The sequence below is a fragment of the Scleropages formosus genome, chromosome 10 (assembly GCF_900964775.1).
Source record: "Scleropages formosus chromosome 10, fSclFor1.1, whole genome shotgun sequence".
NCBI lineage: Eukaryota > Metazoa > Chordata > Actinopteri > Osteoglossiformes > Osteoglossidae > Scleropages > Scleropages formosus.
This window is the reverse complement of record NC_041815.1, coordinates 25,293,093-25,309,864: the sequence shown is the minus strand read 5'-3', so window position 1 is coordinate 25,309,864 and position 16,772 is coordinate 25,293,093. Positions and strand designations below refer to the sequence as shown.

General features: G+C 44.7%; 2 protein-coding genes across 2 annotated transcripts; both read right to left on the bottom strand.

The window, feature by feature from the left end:
• Positions 1 to 606: 606 nt before the first annotated feature.
• Positions 607 to 3,178, bottom strand: LOC108932201 (dehydrogenase/reductase SDR family member 13-like). Its single transcript, XM_018748444.2, has 6 exons — positions 2,975 to 3,178; positions 2,190 to 2,308; positions 1,982 to 2,105; positions 1,540 to 1,628; positions 1,429 to 1,438; positions 607 to 1,206 (listed from the first exon to the last, which is right to left on the bottom strand). The coding sequence occupies exons 1-6, from the start codon at positions 3,099 to 3,101 to the stop codon at positions 947 to 949; spliced, it is 729 nt and encodes a 242-aa protein (XP_018603960.2). The 5' UTR covers positions 3,102 to 3,178; the 3' UTR covers positions 607 to 946.
• Positions 3,179 to 5,284: 2,106 nt separating this feature from the next.
• On the bottom strand, positions 5,285 to 16,183 carry phf12b (PHD finger protein 12b). Its single transcript, XM_029255433.1, has 15 exons — positions 15,432 to 16,183; positions 14,683 to 14,864; positions 11,551 to 11,623; positions 10,991 to 11,405; positions 10,709 to 10,829; positions 9,063 to 9,195; positions 8,552 to 8,713; positions 8,288 to 8,446; positions 7,400 to 8,126; positions 7,194 to 7,316; positions 6,892 to 7,056; positions 6,664 to 6,786; positions 6,319 to 6,401; positions 5,897 to 6,035; positions 5,285 to 5,779 (listed from the first exon to the last, which is right to left on the bottom strand). The coding sequence occupies exons 1-15, from the start codon at positions 15,495 to 15,497 to the stop codon at positions 5,385 to 5,387; spliced, it is 3,066 nt and encodes a 1,021-aa protein (XP_029111266.1). The 5' UTR covers positions 15,498 to 16,183; the 3' UTR covers positions 5,285 to 5,384.
• Between the last annotated feature and the right edge of the window lie 589 nt (positions 16,184 to 16,772).

The following is a 16,772-nucleotide window of genomic DNA, read 5'->3' as shown; positions in this document are numbered from 1 at the left end:
ATTGATGTTCTGTTCAAAGTGAATTTTGTCACTTCCACAGTATGTTTAGAACATACATCAGAGTGAAATAGCATTGCTCCTGGACCACAGTGTAGTTCTTTTATATTTTAAATGTATAGGTATTAGAATACAAGACCAAATAAGTCCTTTTAGTGATTATTTTACACTTTACCCTAGTTTGTTGGATACTTTGTTTACTAGCACAGGTTGTCAAAGAACATAATGGGGGAGGGGGGAGAAGAGATTACCCCCCAGCAGTCTATTTCCCTTCTCCCCTGTTGGAAATTCTGTTGTCCTTGTCTCAGCTGCCAACTGGCTCATCCCAATAGTTAAACTGTAACTGCTGATATTCTGACATTGTGTCTAAACTTTGTTCAGTACCCACTCCCATCCTGGTGAAAAGACCATGCTATAAAACAAATCAGAATATGACTTAATTCTATCATATTATTACAGACTCGGGTACAGAAATTAAATGCATGAATACCATGGTCTCTCTCATGCCATGTCAATTTTCACACCCTGTTTTTCCAAAATGAAAACCCTACTCAGATGTCCAGTTACTTAATTTCTCTCTGTACATCAGAAGTCACACTGCTGAGAAACATCTTTATTTCAGTTTATGAATTCATTTAACAAAAATACTTTTCTTGATGTCTGCTCCTGGACTTAAAGGATTAAGACATTAAATAGTGAAAGAACTGTGTCTGGATATTATGGCTTACAGCTATGTCATTACAGTTTTGGTATCACCATCTGCAAGTCTGACATTCCCTGCACTTTTTTGGCATTAACTGCTGTTTAATTAACAGAAGCATTTGCATTCCACAACCCTTTTCTGCTATGGTTGAAAAGAAATTAACCACATACAATACCCAAATCATTAAAAATGTAGATTCCCTGAATAACAAATTGCCTCCATCTCCCTGCTGGTCTCTCTAAGGCCTCAAGCAAGGCCACAGAACCTCTCGCTAATCTCCCACAGCTTCTTGGCCGTGGCATCATCCCGTGCATTGGCCTTCAAATCCATCACAGTGCAGTTGTCGAAATAGCAACCGCTCAGAGGCTCAATGCCCTCCTGCAAGGCGCAGTGCAACGTGGTCTGTGCACCGGCCACCGGGTCCTTGAAGAACAGAAAAATTATGGGACGATTCAGGATCTTGATGATGGGGAGGGAAGAACGTGCAAGCTCCGTCCTGATTGCTCCTGAGGACAACAAACAGGGACATTACAACACTTCCAAACAAGGGCAAAGAGCTGTTTTAATGCAATGACCGAACAGCGACCTTCAAGTTCTCAGTTCAGGCTGCAGTGTGGTGGAATGAGCTCCCTCAGAACTGCTGAATCCGTCAACATTCAAGAAGAGTCTCAACTTTATGTATAGATCAGGCAAGTAGCTACTGGTTCATATGGTGGAATGTGACTGACTGACTGTCTTCTACAATCATCAACATTGGCCACTTTCTGTTGACCCACCTGCTACTGGAGCGACTGAAGGAGTGTGCCCCCAGTTGTGTAATCAACGTGTCATCCTTGGGCTATAGATGGGGACATATTGATTTCGACAATGTGATTGACACCAAATATCATTCCAAAGCCATCCTCAGTTCTCCCGTGAATGTGAAGTGCTAAAAATGGAAGAGAAACATTTCACAGAGTCCACAGGACAATTTCTCAGGCAAGCATGTGACTGTGCTCACGACTACAGAAAATAAGATTTTCTTTCTTTTAAAGTTCTTTAAGGGTTCTGGCAGCAAAACAGGTGGGCTGCTTCAATGAAACAAGACTGAGAAGAATTTTAGTAAGGTGGATCGTTTTTTTTTTTTCCCCAAATGGACAAACTTACGCATTAAAAACATTAAACAATATTTGATTTCTAAACTCTGTTAACAGACTTATCTGTGATTCTACAGCAAACTCATGGGAGATGTAGGTCAGACCAGCCTGGCTAAATCACAGCAGTGTTTTAATGATCTCCAACCTGCGTTGTTGATGAGTATGTCCAGCCGCGATTCCTGCTTCAGGAAGGTCTCGGCAAAGGAGCGCACCGACTGCAGGCTCGCCAGGTCCAGCTGCATGTACACCACCTGGTTGCTCCCGCTCTCCTGAAAGTTAACCTTGTTTACATCTGTTCATTGCTCTAGCAGCAATTAAACCAGAAACTACCCCATTAGCCATCATTTTCTCACCTTTATGATGTCACAGACAGCTGCCTCGGCCCGCTGTTTATTGCGGCAGGCCAGGATGACCCTTGCGCCCCTGCGTGCCAAGTCCACAGCCGTGGTCTTTCCAATTCCAGCGTTGCCTCCTAAAAGTAATATGGAACATACAATTAAACATTTTTGATTCTGTATACACATTATGGTACATCTAATACCAATGTGGTAGGAGATGACAAAGAATATCCCTTTTTATTGCTGAAAAAATCATACAGTGCTGTAGAGTAAGATGTGTACCTAACCCCTCATCAAGTTTCCTGCTTACTGCAAAATGTGGTAATTTGAGGGTTTTTTTTTTTAAACTTGAGATAACGGACTACTCACTGTCACTTAAGGAACTGATAGCGGTAACCAGCGTTATACAATTTAGCTGTTAAATTCTAAGACTTTTTTTTTTTACCATAAGGAAATTGAACAGCTGAAATAAAAACCTGAAAGAGACGTTTTGTTTTTTGTAACTTTCCAGGTCTGGCGACGTGTCTGCAAGGATCGTGTTGAATAGTTAGAGGACAAACAACGTTTGGTACTTACTGCATGATCATGCGAGTTTTAAAATGCTCAGCCAAACTAATGAGAAATAAGCTGCAATTACACTTTGCAGAAAGTTGGACACATTTTTTTTTATTATAATGGTACGAGTTGCCGTTTTGGTCAGTCAGAAACTTGTCTTGACAACTTCTTGAACTGGACGTAGCTAAAATTTTTAAATTTCACTTAAAAAGACGCGGTTCCCGCGCTTTCGGCGGCTCGCGCACCTGTGACGATGACTGTCTTGCCGTGGAGCGTACGCTTGCTCTTGCACCAGGTGGCCCTCACACACACCAGGTACATGACGCCGTAGAGAGCCGCGGCGACGGCGAGCGCGAGCAGCAGCACGTCCATGATGCGGAGATCCCTGTGTGCGCGCGCTGAAAGTTCCGTTCCACGAGCTGGTCTGTGGCGCGAATAGCGTGTTTACGCCCCCGTACCCCCCTTTTGAACTGCTCCCCGGGAGTAAAAAAAAATTAAAACGTGTCCTGCTTCTCAGTACTGAGAAATCGAAATCCTTTTGTCATCGTTGGGGGCGATTATACTTTGCGGTCCTTCTGACACAGTAACACCGGTTTGCCACACACACACCAAGAGCACCGTAAAGCACAGTATGGAGAGGAGACTTAAGCTAATGTTAAATTCATAGAGCATTTCCTCTCAATTCTTATAATGTTACTATACTGTTTTGTTAAAAAGAAAAACTTTACCAGTTCCATTTTATTATGCATTACTGCCCCCCAGCGGATGCATGGCGCCACACAGCCGGTATTTACTGATACGAGATTCTTCAGTACACGCCATGTGTCACACACTACCACTGTACAAACCAGTACGCATTATACTGTATAAATAGCAGTGGAAAATATGTTTTATTTCTCTAATGATTAAGCAGGTAACACACATCCATGTTTATTAAGGAGACAGAAAATCAGGGGAGAAGAGTGTCTGAAAGATGAGCTTTGAGACTGTTCTTGAATGCTGGCAGAGATTCAGCAGTTCTGTGTGAAAGGAAGAGGTCATTCCATCATACTGGAGCCAGAACCAAAAACCTTTGTGCTTTTTTATTTCAGAGCTCATGGGACCACCAAGTGGACAGAGATTGGGGAGTGTAGCAGTCTGGTTGGGCCATACTGAGATCAGGTGTTGTAGATACTCCATTAATGGTTTTGTAGGCCCTAACCAGAGTCTTGAATTTAATGTAGATAGCTAAAGCACATAACTCTTTGGTTGAGTTGGATATTTTGCCATTATGTAACTTTTGTGGTTAAGGGTCTTTGGACTGTGGGAGAAAATATGTTTGAGATCAAATGGCAACTTGCTTACCCTTGGTGTGTATATGACAATGGAAGTGCCCTGTTATGAACTGATGTCCCATTCAGGGTGCACACAGCCTCACTGTGCTTCCAGGATAGGCTCTGGACCACCATGACTCCACACTGGCAAGTGGTTATTCTAAACAGATAATTGCTGTGGTTAGAAAATGGTTTGTGTTGGAAGTTTGCCTGTTTCAGTTGACCCCACTGAGAGTTGAAGAGGACAAATGAAAAGTACAACTGAGTATGAAGGCAAGAGAACCAGCAGGGCCATCAGTCTGTTGACAGTGTAAATGGGGCCTGTCAGACTCAGCACCACATTTTTAATACATTGTAGAGTTAAGAAAAAGTACAGTGACACTTCCTGATTTTGTGGATATCCAGATGTAGAGTGGGCAGGGGGGTGAGACAAATAAGTTCCTCACTGGAGTTGTCTAACCTTTTACAGTCTACAAAATGGAAAAGTGAAATGACCAAAGCAGGCAAGTGCTTAGTTTGAGCTTCATTTAAAAAAATTCTTTATGTATTTACAATGTTATAACAGACAAGCAGAAAGTCAAGTTGTTTTATATACAGAATACAGGTAACTTCAAAATGAAAGCTAAAACGAGTCACTATTTACACAAACTACAGTATTGAAGAGTACTTAGAACAAGATGTTACAACAAACTTATCTGCAACAGCACGGAACATCACGACTGAAGCCCAGGAAGTACTGTACATGTTTAAAAACAGACCATGGGGGGTATATGTACAGGGAGTCCTATGCTTCTCTCCTTGAAAGCAGAAATTACCTGGATCAATATATACGCAAATATACATACACAGGAGTAGGTATATGTGCATGTATATACATATGAATATGCAGCTACTTATAGTGCAAAAGTAGCAAAAAAGTATGAATTCTACCATTCCATACATAAAATAAAAAATGAAGGAAAAAAGAAGGATGGATATATAAAAACTATCCATACTGGCACAAAATAGAATCAGTATTGATTGCTTAAAAAGTTTGATGGAAACTGGCATTTTACATTAAGTTGAATGACAAGGACAATCAAAAGTATCCCTTTGTATGAAATCTAAATAACTGTTAGGTTTTGCAATAAAAAAAGATAGAAATTCTATGTGCAAGATTTTACGGCCCTAGAAATTTGAGCCCCCCCCCAACCCATCAAAAAAAAAAAAAAAAAAAAAAAAAAAAAAAAAAAAAAAAAAAAAATACTTCATGTCATGCAAATGTATGAACAGTTAAATAAAAATTTTTTTGTCCTCTATACAAGTCAGCTGGAAGGGCAACCTGTGTCACCAGGGAAACAGGCTATGGGACAGAATTGGAGCGCAGCACTGGAGCCTGATGGCCTTTGAGAACCTCCTTGTCAGGTAGCTCCTTGCTGGTTTGTGCTGACACTGAACCTGCCTGCACCTCCTCCTCCTGCTGCTCCTGTTCTTCCTCCTTCAGCGGCTTGTTCGCAAACTCTGTCACGCTAAAGACAAACTGCAGGCAACCCAGCTTGACGTAGCTCCCGTGGTGTAGTAGCGCTGTGCCCTCCCACCCAGCACCGCTGCCCCCGATCAGGCTGGAGCTGCTGGCCTTGCAGTTGCAGGGCCTCCTTGGTGGCCCCTGTGACTGACTGCTCATCACACCCTCTGGTGGCACTGTCCCTGGTCCTGCCTCTGAAGCATCCTCTTCCTGCTTTCTCTTCCTACACCTCCCTGCAAAAGACAAAATGTAGCTGCTGTCTTGGGAACAGCACAATGGAATACAGAACAGCAGCCTTTAAGTGCTGAATGTACACAGTTATGTGCCTGCCCACTGAGAATGATACTCACGGATGATGTTCTGCACTTTGGAAACAATGCTGCTGGAGGGACTGGGAGATGTCTTCTCCGAGAAGTCGCAGGAGTACAGTACATTGTCCACTGTGGTCCCGTGCTCACTGTAGTTGAGCAGCTCATAATGCTTTGTGTTCTGCCACAAAGTAAACAGAAGACTGTAGAAGGCTTCTACTGCTGAACTGGGAATTCATCACTACACAATCATGGGGTAAATATCTTTAGCATTTATAAGACTATTTGTATTTAATGAGGTAGTAACAATTAATGCTTAGCTGCAAATGTTTCCAGTTTTCTTCTCCCAGCAAAACTAACACGCAGCTTTTACAGAGGAATATATTTAACAATTAACAAAAGGACTGATTCACTGCAAACTAAGTTGGGACACCGGTAAAAATAATCCAGTCTCCGCAATTTACCTCATCATAGAAGATACAGGCATGTTTTCCTGACACATAATTACAAAAACCGTAGTTTGTAAGGCACACATCCATGTCGGCACCTGCAAGAAAAGGCAAACATGTCGTAAGACAGAACAGCCCCGGTACCAACTTCAGCATTCGGTCAAACAAGGCTGTTAAAATCCTGGACCTGGAAAGCAAAAATTTCTCCCTCTTTCCCCCTTTTTAATCTGATAACTACAGAAAACTCAGGGGCCAAGAGGCTTAATTATAACTGTTACAGAAGTTCTAAAATGCTCAGCAGGAATCATAAAACGAAGAACAAAGGTCTTTTTAACAGGGGAGCATCAGAGTGGTCATTACCAGTTCCTATGTGCAGGCTGCGGTAACACATATTGACAGGCAATCCCTTCCCCATCAGTGGGTAAAACACAGCTCTTGCCTGCACCTCTGTCTTCAGCACTGGAGTGGGAGGTGGCAACACAACTGAAAGGAAAGCCACACACAATGAAACGGCAATACAACACACATTTATTCAACAACAGTTGATTATTCAACCTTAAAACCAATGGAGAGAAGACGGTGCTGTACCCCCTGTATGCAGTGAGGTTGGTGTTGGGGGCGTGGTCATGACAGTGGGGGGTGGGCTCACGCAGCCACTCTGAGAAGGAATCGCTTTGGGGTGAAAGAGCTGCTGTATCCTCTGCCAGGCTAGTAGCTTGATGAATTTCTCATCCAACTTGTCCAACTCAATCTCTGCAAGTGCAAAAGAAGATGTGGGCTGAAGGCAAAGAGGACAATCAGCTACTTAAAAGATCTACACTGTCCTCTTTCCTGTGGTGGAACAACATAAGATCTGCAGACTTGACTTAGCTTTAGAGGGACCAACTGACCTCCATCTTCACCAGTCACAGCCTTCATGCAGCTAGCTAGGTCTCCCATGGTGGAGATCACAGAGTCTGGGAACAGGGATCCACTTCCAGGAGACAACGCACAAGGACTGGCCTTTCCATCCGCTGGAGAAAGGGAGAGGAATACCCATTAAATCATAATCTTTTGAAAAAATAGCATCAGCAGGTGGTCATTATGAGCATCTTACCTGAAGGTGGGGTGGGAGAGGCCAGCCTGGCAGCGCTTGCATCGTGGCTGGCCCGTGGTGGCGTGAGGGCACGTGTCCCGGCAGTAGGGGAGGAAACACTGCGACTCATTAAAGCTGCAGCCTGGCCTCCTCCTGCACCTGGAGTGGCTCCATAGGGCTGCCCAGGGGGTCCAGGGTCGAGGTTGGTGCAAGGGGATGAAGCTTTCTGGGCACAGGGGCTGACAACACCACAGTTCTCACTCTTCACCATTACGATTCCCACATGGTTGGGCAGTGTAGAGGATGAGGCTGGAGGAGTCAGGGACTGGGCTGAGTCTGAAGGGGCTGCCAGCCTCTGCTGGAGCTCAGTTTGTTGATAGGCTTCCAAGCTCCCCCCACAGGGCACTGGCCCATTGGCCTTAGCCGACTGCCCCAGGGGGCCATTGGTGGTCCGACAGTTCTGACAGGATCTTTCATTACATAAGCAGCAGAGCCCCTGCTCTTCAGAGGGGCCCACAGAGTTCAGTACAGGGGCCCCCTGGGGGCCAAGCTCAGTGCTGCAGGCCTCAGAGCAGGAGGCCGTCTGGAGTGTCCGATCTGCGGCACACGAGAATTCAGCCTCAGCTGGTGGCACACAGGGCTTGAAGTCGACCTTGTCCGCTTGCTCCGAGTCCCAATAGGACGGCATCTGCTTGGCAGATAAGTGTCTCATTATGCTGCACTGGAGTGCGATGACACCGCGAAGCCACTGTAGGATAGAGTCAGGGGGGCAAGGTGGAGTAGATGTTATGAGCAAGATCACAAGCAGGAAGAAAACCAGTGTATGCTAAGCACAGGGGCTCCCTTTTCTTAAGTTTAAGGTCTTAGAACAGCTCAGAGTGAATCCTCCTGCTGAGTGAAGAGACATACCTCCTGCTGCTCTGCTTCAGTGGCTAAGTGCTGGGAGGATGAAAGGTGCTGGGAAGGCAGGTCTGGCACACCGTTGCAGATGAGCTCCCCATTGCGGATTCCAGCGGGGGCCATCAGGGGTGGGGGGCACTGGTACTGAGACTTTATAGAATCAGGGACCTGGTAGAGGATGATTAACAGCACATGAAACATGTAGCAGATAAGTGTTCACACAGTGATTAAAGGAGTGGTTGAACTGAAGGATGATCAAAGGCTTGATCATACCTTGAGGGTCTTCTTATACACATGGGGTCCCCGACGGTTTGGTGGGTTTTGCCGATGGACCTTTCGTAAGAAGTCCACCTTGACAGCATGCTGGGACACGCGGTCCTGGAACTGGTCAAAGAGCTGGCAGCGATTGCTGAGGGTCATGTTCTTCTGGTTGAGCTGAAACAGAGAGTCACCGTTGGCATCCAGTCAAAGCTCCGTGTGAGATCTGCCCTTTCTGCAGGAGCTGAGGCCAAGTTTATACATTAGAGTAACAGCAGTGCACTAAGTGGAATTTAAGCAGTTTGGCCAAATTTCACAAGCTTGGAGTACAACACATGAAATTATAGTAACTACAGCAATGGAAACTGCTTCTGGAATTAACAAAGATTAAAGACTTACAACAAAGCCCAGTTGAGGGCAAGTAGTTTAGTGAATAAACGGCATGTTTCTGAATACTGTAGAAAATCTCGATGGCCCTGCATTGGCATCAGAACCACAAACTGGGGAAAGTCAGGGAGCTGCTCACCACTATGTGCTCAATGTGGTTGGGACACATCCACTTTCCAGTGGGCATGGCAGTGAGGGGGGGATCAAGGCAATCCATGTGGAAAAGGAGGGGGCAATAGTCACACTGGATGAGTGGAGCCACTCTGCAGCTCCTGTGGGGGGGGGGGGGGGGGGGGGGACATCACATACTAACCAAAGTGTTTATATTTAATCAGAACCACTGTTATGTTCATACCAGTCAGTTATTTTACCAATGTCACAGGGCCGTGCCCTGGGCTCACTCCCTTCACCCCACTGCAGGGCACACAGACAGTAAAACAGTTTGTCAGTTACATATAATTGAAAAAATTAACTAGTTTCACTTGCAGCTCAGAGGGGTCCTGGGCAACCTCTCTCTATTAGTCAATGCCAAGGACACCCAGGCAATCACTCAGTAAAAGATCAATATGCATACACAGGCTAAAAACACGTTCCAAAAATTAAACATCTTAGCAGATAGCATTTTTGGACCTCTAAATTAGTCCAGCTGAAGTTTAGAAAGGAAGCTGGGGCAGCTGAGCTTACTGCAGTACCTCCCCCTGCTGGTGCTACCACCCCCCTTAGATGACAAACTGAAAAGACAAAGTTGTACACTTCTGCAGCACCAGGAGCCTCTTTAATTTATGTCTTCGGTGGTCACCTAGATATTGCGACAAAGGTCTTGAATAATCCTTCGAAGGACTCACTATTGTCCTTTTTTTAGGATACGAGAAGAAGTTGACATTACAGAAACCAAACAGAATTTGGGGGCGGGGGACAGGACACTCATTTTACTTAAAGCTGAAGTCTGTTGCACCAAAGAGCGAAACTTAAATCAACCTCTTTAAGATGTACTTCATTTTTCCAGTGATTAATTTCAGAGAACTAAGATTTCACCCCATAATTATGATTCCACTTTGTACAACCAACAATCAGGCAATCATGGTTTGTCTGATTGTCAGTATAAAATATCTACAGGTACCACAAAAATAAGAATTAGAAAGTATAACAATGCAGAGCTGTGATACACCTGTTAAACCACACAATTATTTTAATTCTGTAAAAGCACTAGCACTGTAGATGGACTATTCCATCATGCTATAAACTGTCCATTGTTCTTTTTTCAATTTCTGTACCAGAAAATTAATTTACCTAAGGCTATAGTTCACACCAAATGCCTTTCATAAATACAGTAATAATGAGCAGGTAACATTGCAAATGAACAGAATTCTTTAAAATAGGAAACAAAGCCCTAGAAAGCTGTGACTTCAAGTGTTATTAATATTCCTTATATTTGAAGGACTATATTCAAATTTCACAGAGAAGTCACAGAGCAATCTCAAGGAATGGTCACTGCCTGGAATTACAAGCAATTCTACTAGCAGAACTCATTAAAAGGAGTAAAGACATGGATGAAAAAGTAAAAAAGAAAACTTATGAGGAATGAGAGATGCATTTACTGAAACTTCTCAGGAGCCGGTAACTTTTGTCAGACGTGTCTTCCATGTGCTAGAGGAAGAAACACTTGACTGCAATTCATATTACAGGAACAAAGGAAAAATTCTTCCTAGACTATCTGCATACAAGATACAGAAGGTGTTAATCTTGAGGACATGAACTCAACAGACTTCAGAATGGGGAATGTACCTGCCACAGGTAAAGCACACTTTCACAGGAAGGGGAACCAAACCATTGTGATCTAGCTCATGTTGTGGTCTCTTCATGTTTTTCCCAGTCATCTCCTCTTTTCGTTTCCGTTTACTTGTTCCTGGAGATGGGTGCACAGAGAGGAAACGTCAGCACCAAGGTTTTGATCAAAAATAAGTCAAGAACACTGACAAAATCATACAATACAATTTATACACAACACCAACTGGGTTTGCTGATTTATAAATGTATAAACAAACAATCAGGGTTCAATTAAGCGACCTGGAAGTGCAGTCGTGCAGGTGAGCTCATTGGGAAGCTGGAACTGCGTGGGGTTCCTCTCCATGGCGGCAGCAATTAAAAGCTCGAAAGGCCTCCTCAGGTGAGGAACAGCGTTTTCAGATTCTGATCCAGGTGCTTCGTCCTCCATGTCCAGCAGGTCCTCATCTACATCGTTTTGTTCTGAGGGCGTGGGCGTGTCTGTGGATGCATTGGAAGTGGGTGTGCCTGGCCGGCTACTGGCCCTCCTCTCCAGGAGGCGCACCTGGGCCACAGCCACACGAAGCCCCCCAGTTCCCCCAGGGATGCCATCCAGCCGTACAGGGGCCTGCTCCATCTCTGCTGCTGGGGAGGAGGGCCGCTTTTGTTGCTGGCGTTCCAGCAGGCCATTCACCTGCTCTGACTTTTGTTCCCGCTTCTGTCACACCAAGACAAGAAAGCTGGTGTCGCTTGCCAGTGGTTTGCAGGTGCACCACAGCAGATACAATGTGCCTGTTCAGAAGTGCTTGAGCAGCACAGAAACCTTAACCCAAAAACCACAACATGACTGCAGTGCACCTCACCTTCCTGCGTACGCTGCAACGATGACACATCCAGTCACCAGGGGGCAGCATTTCTTCACTCAGGGGTGGGTTACTGAAGAAGCCACAACACACAGAGCAGGTCACCTCATGGCCTTCAAGAAGCTAAACATCATTCAAAACCAGCTTCAAAACCTAGCTATGTTGATCTACAACTTCAGTTTAAATTAACAAGAAACTTCTTGTTTTTTTTTTGGTAAAAAAAGAAGAGGGTACGCAGCTGTTTACATACACAATGAAATCACAAACACTATGTAGACACATTGCATCTGCAGAGGCTTAAGATCATAGACACAAAACATGTTCTTGGATAAAGTGTTAATGGTTCTTTCAAATATCTGAAGAACAAGGTTGCAGAGTACATCATTTTTAAAAAAGCATGGGGGGGGGTAAAGGAAAACCGGGCTTGAAGTCAATCAGCAGCTCCAAGGAAAAAGGCTTAAAAAGTTCTGAATGCACACCCCAGTGCATCCTGTTGGGTGTAACATAGGTAACTGAGGGCCCCACTCTGTGGGAGAGAACGCTCTGAGGATCAGAGCTATAAAGGGACCCTTTGTTGAGGCCCTCGATGCATATCCCACATGCCTCCAGGACAGGTTCCAACATTGTGCAAGAATGCCTTTATCTGTTGCCAGAAATCATTTTGTACCAGAGGCAGTAAGCCTGGCAGGTGAGGCTGAGAGAGCCCACACACCTGCAGGAGCTCCACCTGACACTGGGGTCATAGGCAAAATAACCTTCCCTACATGGTGCTGTGGATTTATGTGGCCATCTCTTGGAAGCCAGAGGAGCAGTAGAAACTTAACACTTGACGATAAGCATGGCAACATGATTGAGAAACGCTTGCTTAATTCACAACTGCATTAAAACTCGTATCCCAAACAAAGGCAATTAACTCCATAAATCTCACTGAACATAACCACACCACTATTAAACTCCAATAATTTTCCACATCGAGAAAATCTTTTACTAAACAACATTCACAATGAGAAGTTCAGCAGGGAGTTCTTTTCATGATGGAAGAGAATTAGCATGGACCTCTAAGTGCCAACTGCTGACAAAAGCAAAGTTAATTCAAATAAGTGCTTTACAAAAGAGTCTAAAAAAGGCACCAATAGCCTCTAGGCGAGATCTCATAGCAAGAATTCTCTTGGTGTTTTTTGAGGAAATACATGAAGAAGGCTAGTTGCCTGCAAGAACATGCATTTGTTTCAGCTTTACTAAATACAAAGAGCATCTCTGCCAAACAGTGCAAAAATGAGCACAGAAAAGAGAAACCTCTAGGGTTTCCTCTACAAAGCACAAAAAACAAGCAGAGTTGCCGTAACTCGGGAGCAGTGACACATGCACAAAAACAATCTCAAAAAGGGAGAATGTCTCACCATGAGACTTACTGTAAAAACAACATGCAAGACAGAGAGGACAGGTGGAACTTATTAAAATCAAAGAACTACAACACGTCACAAAGGCTCATTCCCTCAAGCCTGCCCTTAGTGGCCTGAATGTTCTCCACCTTTGGGCTGTTTGCAGAGAATACTGTGCAAGATTAATGATTATAAATATGCTGACACTGCCCCCCCCAACATCTGCCTGCTCCACCAACCTTATCAAACTCTGTTCTGACAGAGAGATGGCAGCCATTCATTTTGCAGCCTGCAACAAGCGCTGTTGGCCCACTATATAACACTGCAATCTCAATGGCAAGCACCTGAGAAACTTTAAGCATGTTTAAATGAGGAAACGTAACATAAATGTCAATATGCGTCTCAAAAAAAAAATAAATAAAAAAATCTACTCGGAAGGTGATTAGGAATTGTCAATATTCTCGTAAAGTTTTAGACAGCTACTTGCGTGATGAACATCAGTGCATATGGTGAATGAAACTAACTGTACTTAAAACACTTGCAGCTATGTCTCTTTCTCCTAAGGTAATGCACAAATTGTATTTTCTGAGATACAAGTTGCTTTGGACAAAAGCATCTGCTAAATGAATAAATGTAAATGAAACACCAAAGTATAGCAGCAGCAAAGTCCTCCTCTGAGATACGTACATTTTGGCCACAGTAACAGGAAAACACATACAGACTATACCAAAATACATGACTCAGGAGTATGCAACACGTTACATACTTGAAAAAGTAAGGAATCGTGGCGTCCAATAATACTTTTTCCAACTTATACTAATGAAATTTTTTCGTCGTCTTCGTAAAACAAACTACGTGCACCATTGATGAGCCTAACATGACATGTTCAAATTTCAGTTCACTTACTCCTGTGAACACATGCCTCATGTTCTTTTTACAGTTTATGCAAGGAAAAAGTCACCAGAACTTTGTGAAATATTTAACAAAATGTATTAATTATAATGGTTTCAAAATGAACCTTTTGGAACAAACACCAGATAATGAGTTTTGATTTTAAAACAGCTCAGTAACTGTAAACTGAGGGACTGTGTTCAATGGGATGCAAAGAGATGACCCCAGTGGGACACTATCACAAGCACAGCTGAGCTCAAAAAGCCAAAATTATATGCATCTTAATCGGCACTCAATGTAAATATCTAAGTTATTCACGTCAGGAGCTCAGCAGGGCCTTGTGCACAAAACCGGCAATTATTCTTTATTTAGCTGATGCTTTTGTGCAAAGTGACTTACGTTAGAATATTGCAATTACTCATTTAAACAGTTGGGTCATTTTGCTGTAGCATTTCAGGGTGTTCCTTGGGGTACTATAGCTAGAGTTAGATTCAAACCAACATCATTCATCTTGAAAGGTTACAACTAATTATTGGCAGGGGATTTTAAACTCCAACAATCATGAATAAACAGACATGTCACAAAGTGACACAAAAGCAAGCAATATAAATCTCTATAGACAGCAGGCATTCACATTATTAGCATGGATTGAGAATAACATCCCTCTGTGGGGCATTGAAATAAGACACTGAAAGAACGGACAGGGTCTCCTAACCTGAAGGCTGTGAGTTCCAGTCCCACTCAAGTTCTCCTAAAGTACTCTTGAGGATTGTATTTACAGAATTGCTCCAGTAAGAAAACCCTGCTGTGTAAACAGTATGTCTGAAAGCCAAGTTGAGGATAAGGACAGTGGTGATACCAGCACTGGAGATGGAAGGCGGCCGGGCAGTGATCGCAGCACAGCAGGTCTCCCCCCTCCCGGCAGCTGTCGCAGGTGTCGTGGTTGGTGGCCCGGCCGCTCCTCCGCACCTCTTTCTCCGGCTTGCGGCTCCTTCTTTCACCCTCTTCGGACTTCGGGGGCGCCAACAATGCTTGAATTTGCTGAAAGAAAGCGGGACATAAAACAAAGAGCGTTAAACAACAGGGCCAAACAGCAGTAACTAAGTAACGAACGGAACGAACGGGGCGCATGGCGGAGACAACATGCTCCTGCTGCTAGCCAGTTAGCATAATGAGAAGCCCCGTGCCAATGGAACGCAGTGATTTAAGACAACAAAGAAAGAGGGTCTCGTCACCCTCCACCCCGGTGTTATGTTTGGCTAAAATAGCTGTTGGACTAGTCAAGCGCGGATGGGTGGTATATCAGCCGGCTTATGTTATGGGCTGGAGCCGAGGCCTGTCCGGCACCCCGCCCCGGTCTGCCGTGCACGGCTGGAGCCAGAGAGCGAGCAGACAGATCAGGCAAAATCGACGAGATGATTGGGTCGGGAAACCTAGCAGACATCCTCGGAAAACCGTAAGGCAACGAACCGCGGAAGAGAACCGTGTTTTTGGCGGTTTCAGTAACTGCAGTCTGAGAGAAGCGGCTGAGACCGTCCGACCGGGCTCCACACAGTCCCTCGCAGCCCCGTCAACGCACAACCGCGGCCGGACCTAATCTGTTCTCACCTCCATCAGGCCCCCGGACGTGTCCAGATCGTACACAATCGTCGGGGTCTCCATTTTGTCCCACATCCACACAGCAGTCAGTGTTCCTCCGCCCGGAAAAAAAGAAAAACAACGAAGAAGCCTCTGTGGAGAAACGCTCGAAACAGCAGGCGGCTCGGGGACGTGCGGAGTACCAGGCTGCTTCGCGCACAGGGAATTCCTCAGAAAAGACGCGCTGCTTGACTGACTTCAGACCCTGGAGCCTCTTCTAAAGACCGCCTCAGAGACGGCCCGCTAGCCCGGTGGCTAACAAGGAGCCGCTCCTCCGGGCGAGCCAAGCGAGCCAAGCGTCCGAAAAACCGCGGCTGCTGGCCCAAGCCTCTTCGGCAAAAAAAAGCGCCTACCTGGTCGGCTTGGAGAGATAAAACAGCAGAGAGAAACAGGAGAAGCGAGCGCACGGCCTCCGTCAGGCGGCCTTTCTCGGGCCTAGCCTACACGTCTCCTCTCTCGGCTGCCATTAGCCCGTTAGCTGCTCGCCAAGATGCTGTGGACGTCGGCAAACCCATTTCTTCTCAACAAACTGTTAAAATAAACAATAAAAAGTTGCGAGCGCAGCGACGCAAAGTGGAAAAAATCTGGCTTCCAAAAATGTGTCTCCTTCGATGTTATTTTAGCTCCAGTAGATTGTCGAAACCCCCAAGATAATTATTATTATTGTGGAAAAAATGCTGTGCATCAATCCCGACACTGCTAGCTACATCCTCTCCATAGGGTTGGCGCAAACTCGAGCAGAGTGAAGTCTGCGCATGCGCCAGACCTCATTTGAGCATGCGCCTTTTCCAAATGGCCGATGGAGCTTCCGAGCGGCCATAGTGGTAGAGGTTGGTGTGTACGTATTCTTTTTCTACAAAAAAATGAGCAGTGTGATTACCTCTCTGTAAACATAATAGCATTATTTTGATTGGAAATGCAGTGCATTAAACTGTGATTTGCAATTAAACAAAATGTTAATTCCCTCTGTTTCGTCCGCCGTACGCACAGGATATTTACACTGAAGGTTGGTTACGCCATATTGGTAATGGCAAATGTATTATGATTTGGATGATACCATTACTGTTACTAAGCCGTCGAAAGCCAAGAAAATGCGAAAAAAATTGCCGCAGTTCCTAACTTGGTGTGCATTTGTTTAAACCTCTGATTGCTGGACAGTTTGCAAAACAATGGTCCTGAACAATATAAAATAGCTACGTATGGCTTTAAAAAGCCACGGAAACCCTGTGTATGGATGTTTCAAATGACGACCGTGAAACGTCAGTCCCCGCTTTTCTATTGGGGTATACTGTGAAAAAGGAAAACGAATAA

What these genes read in the sequence shown, in the direction of transcription:
- phf12b (XM_029255433.1), bottom strand. Translation starts at nt 15,497, where the DNA reads ATGTGGGACAAAATGGAGACCCCGACGATTGTGTACGATCTGGACACG. An exon ending in GTTGCAGCGTACGCAGGAAG is followed by an intron (nt 11,406 to 11,550) that starts GTGAGGTGCACT and finishes TTGGTGTGACAG; the next exon opens with AAGCGGGAACAAAAGTCAGA. An exon ending in CAGCCTGCACATAGGAACTG is followed by an intron (nt 6,402 to 6,663) that starts GTAATGACCACT and finishes CTTTTCTTGCAG; the next exon opens with GTGCCGACATGGATGTGTGC.
- LOC108932201 (XM_018748444.2), bottom strand. Translation starts at nt 3,101, where the DNA reads ATGGACGTGCTGCTGCTCGCGCTCGCCGTCGCCGCGGCTCTCTACGGC. An exon ending in CTGTCTGTGACATCATAAAG is followed by an intron (nt 2,106 to 2,189) that starts GTGAGAAAATGA and finishes GTTAACTTTCAG; the next exon opens with GAGAGCGGGAGCAACCAGGT. An exon ending in CATACTCATCAACAACGCAG is followed by an intron (nt 1,629 to 1,981) that starts GTTGGAGATCAT and finishes TTCCATTTTTAG; the next exon opens with CACTTCACATTCACGGGAGA.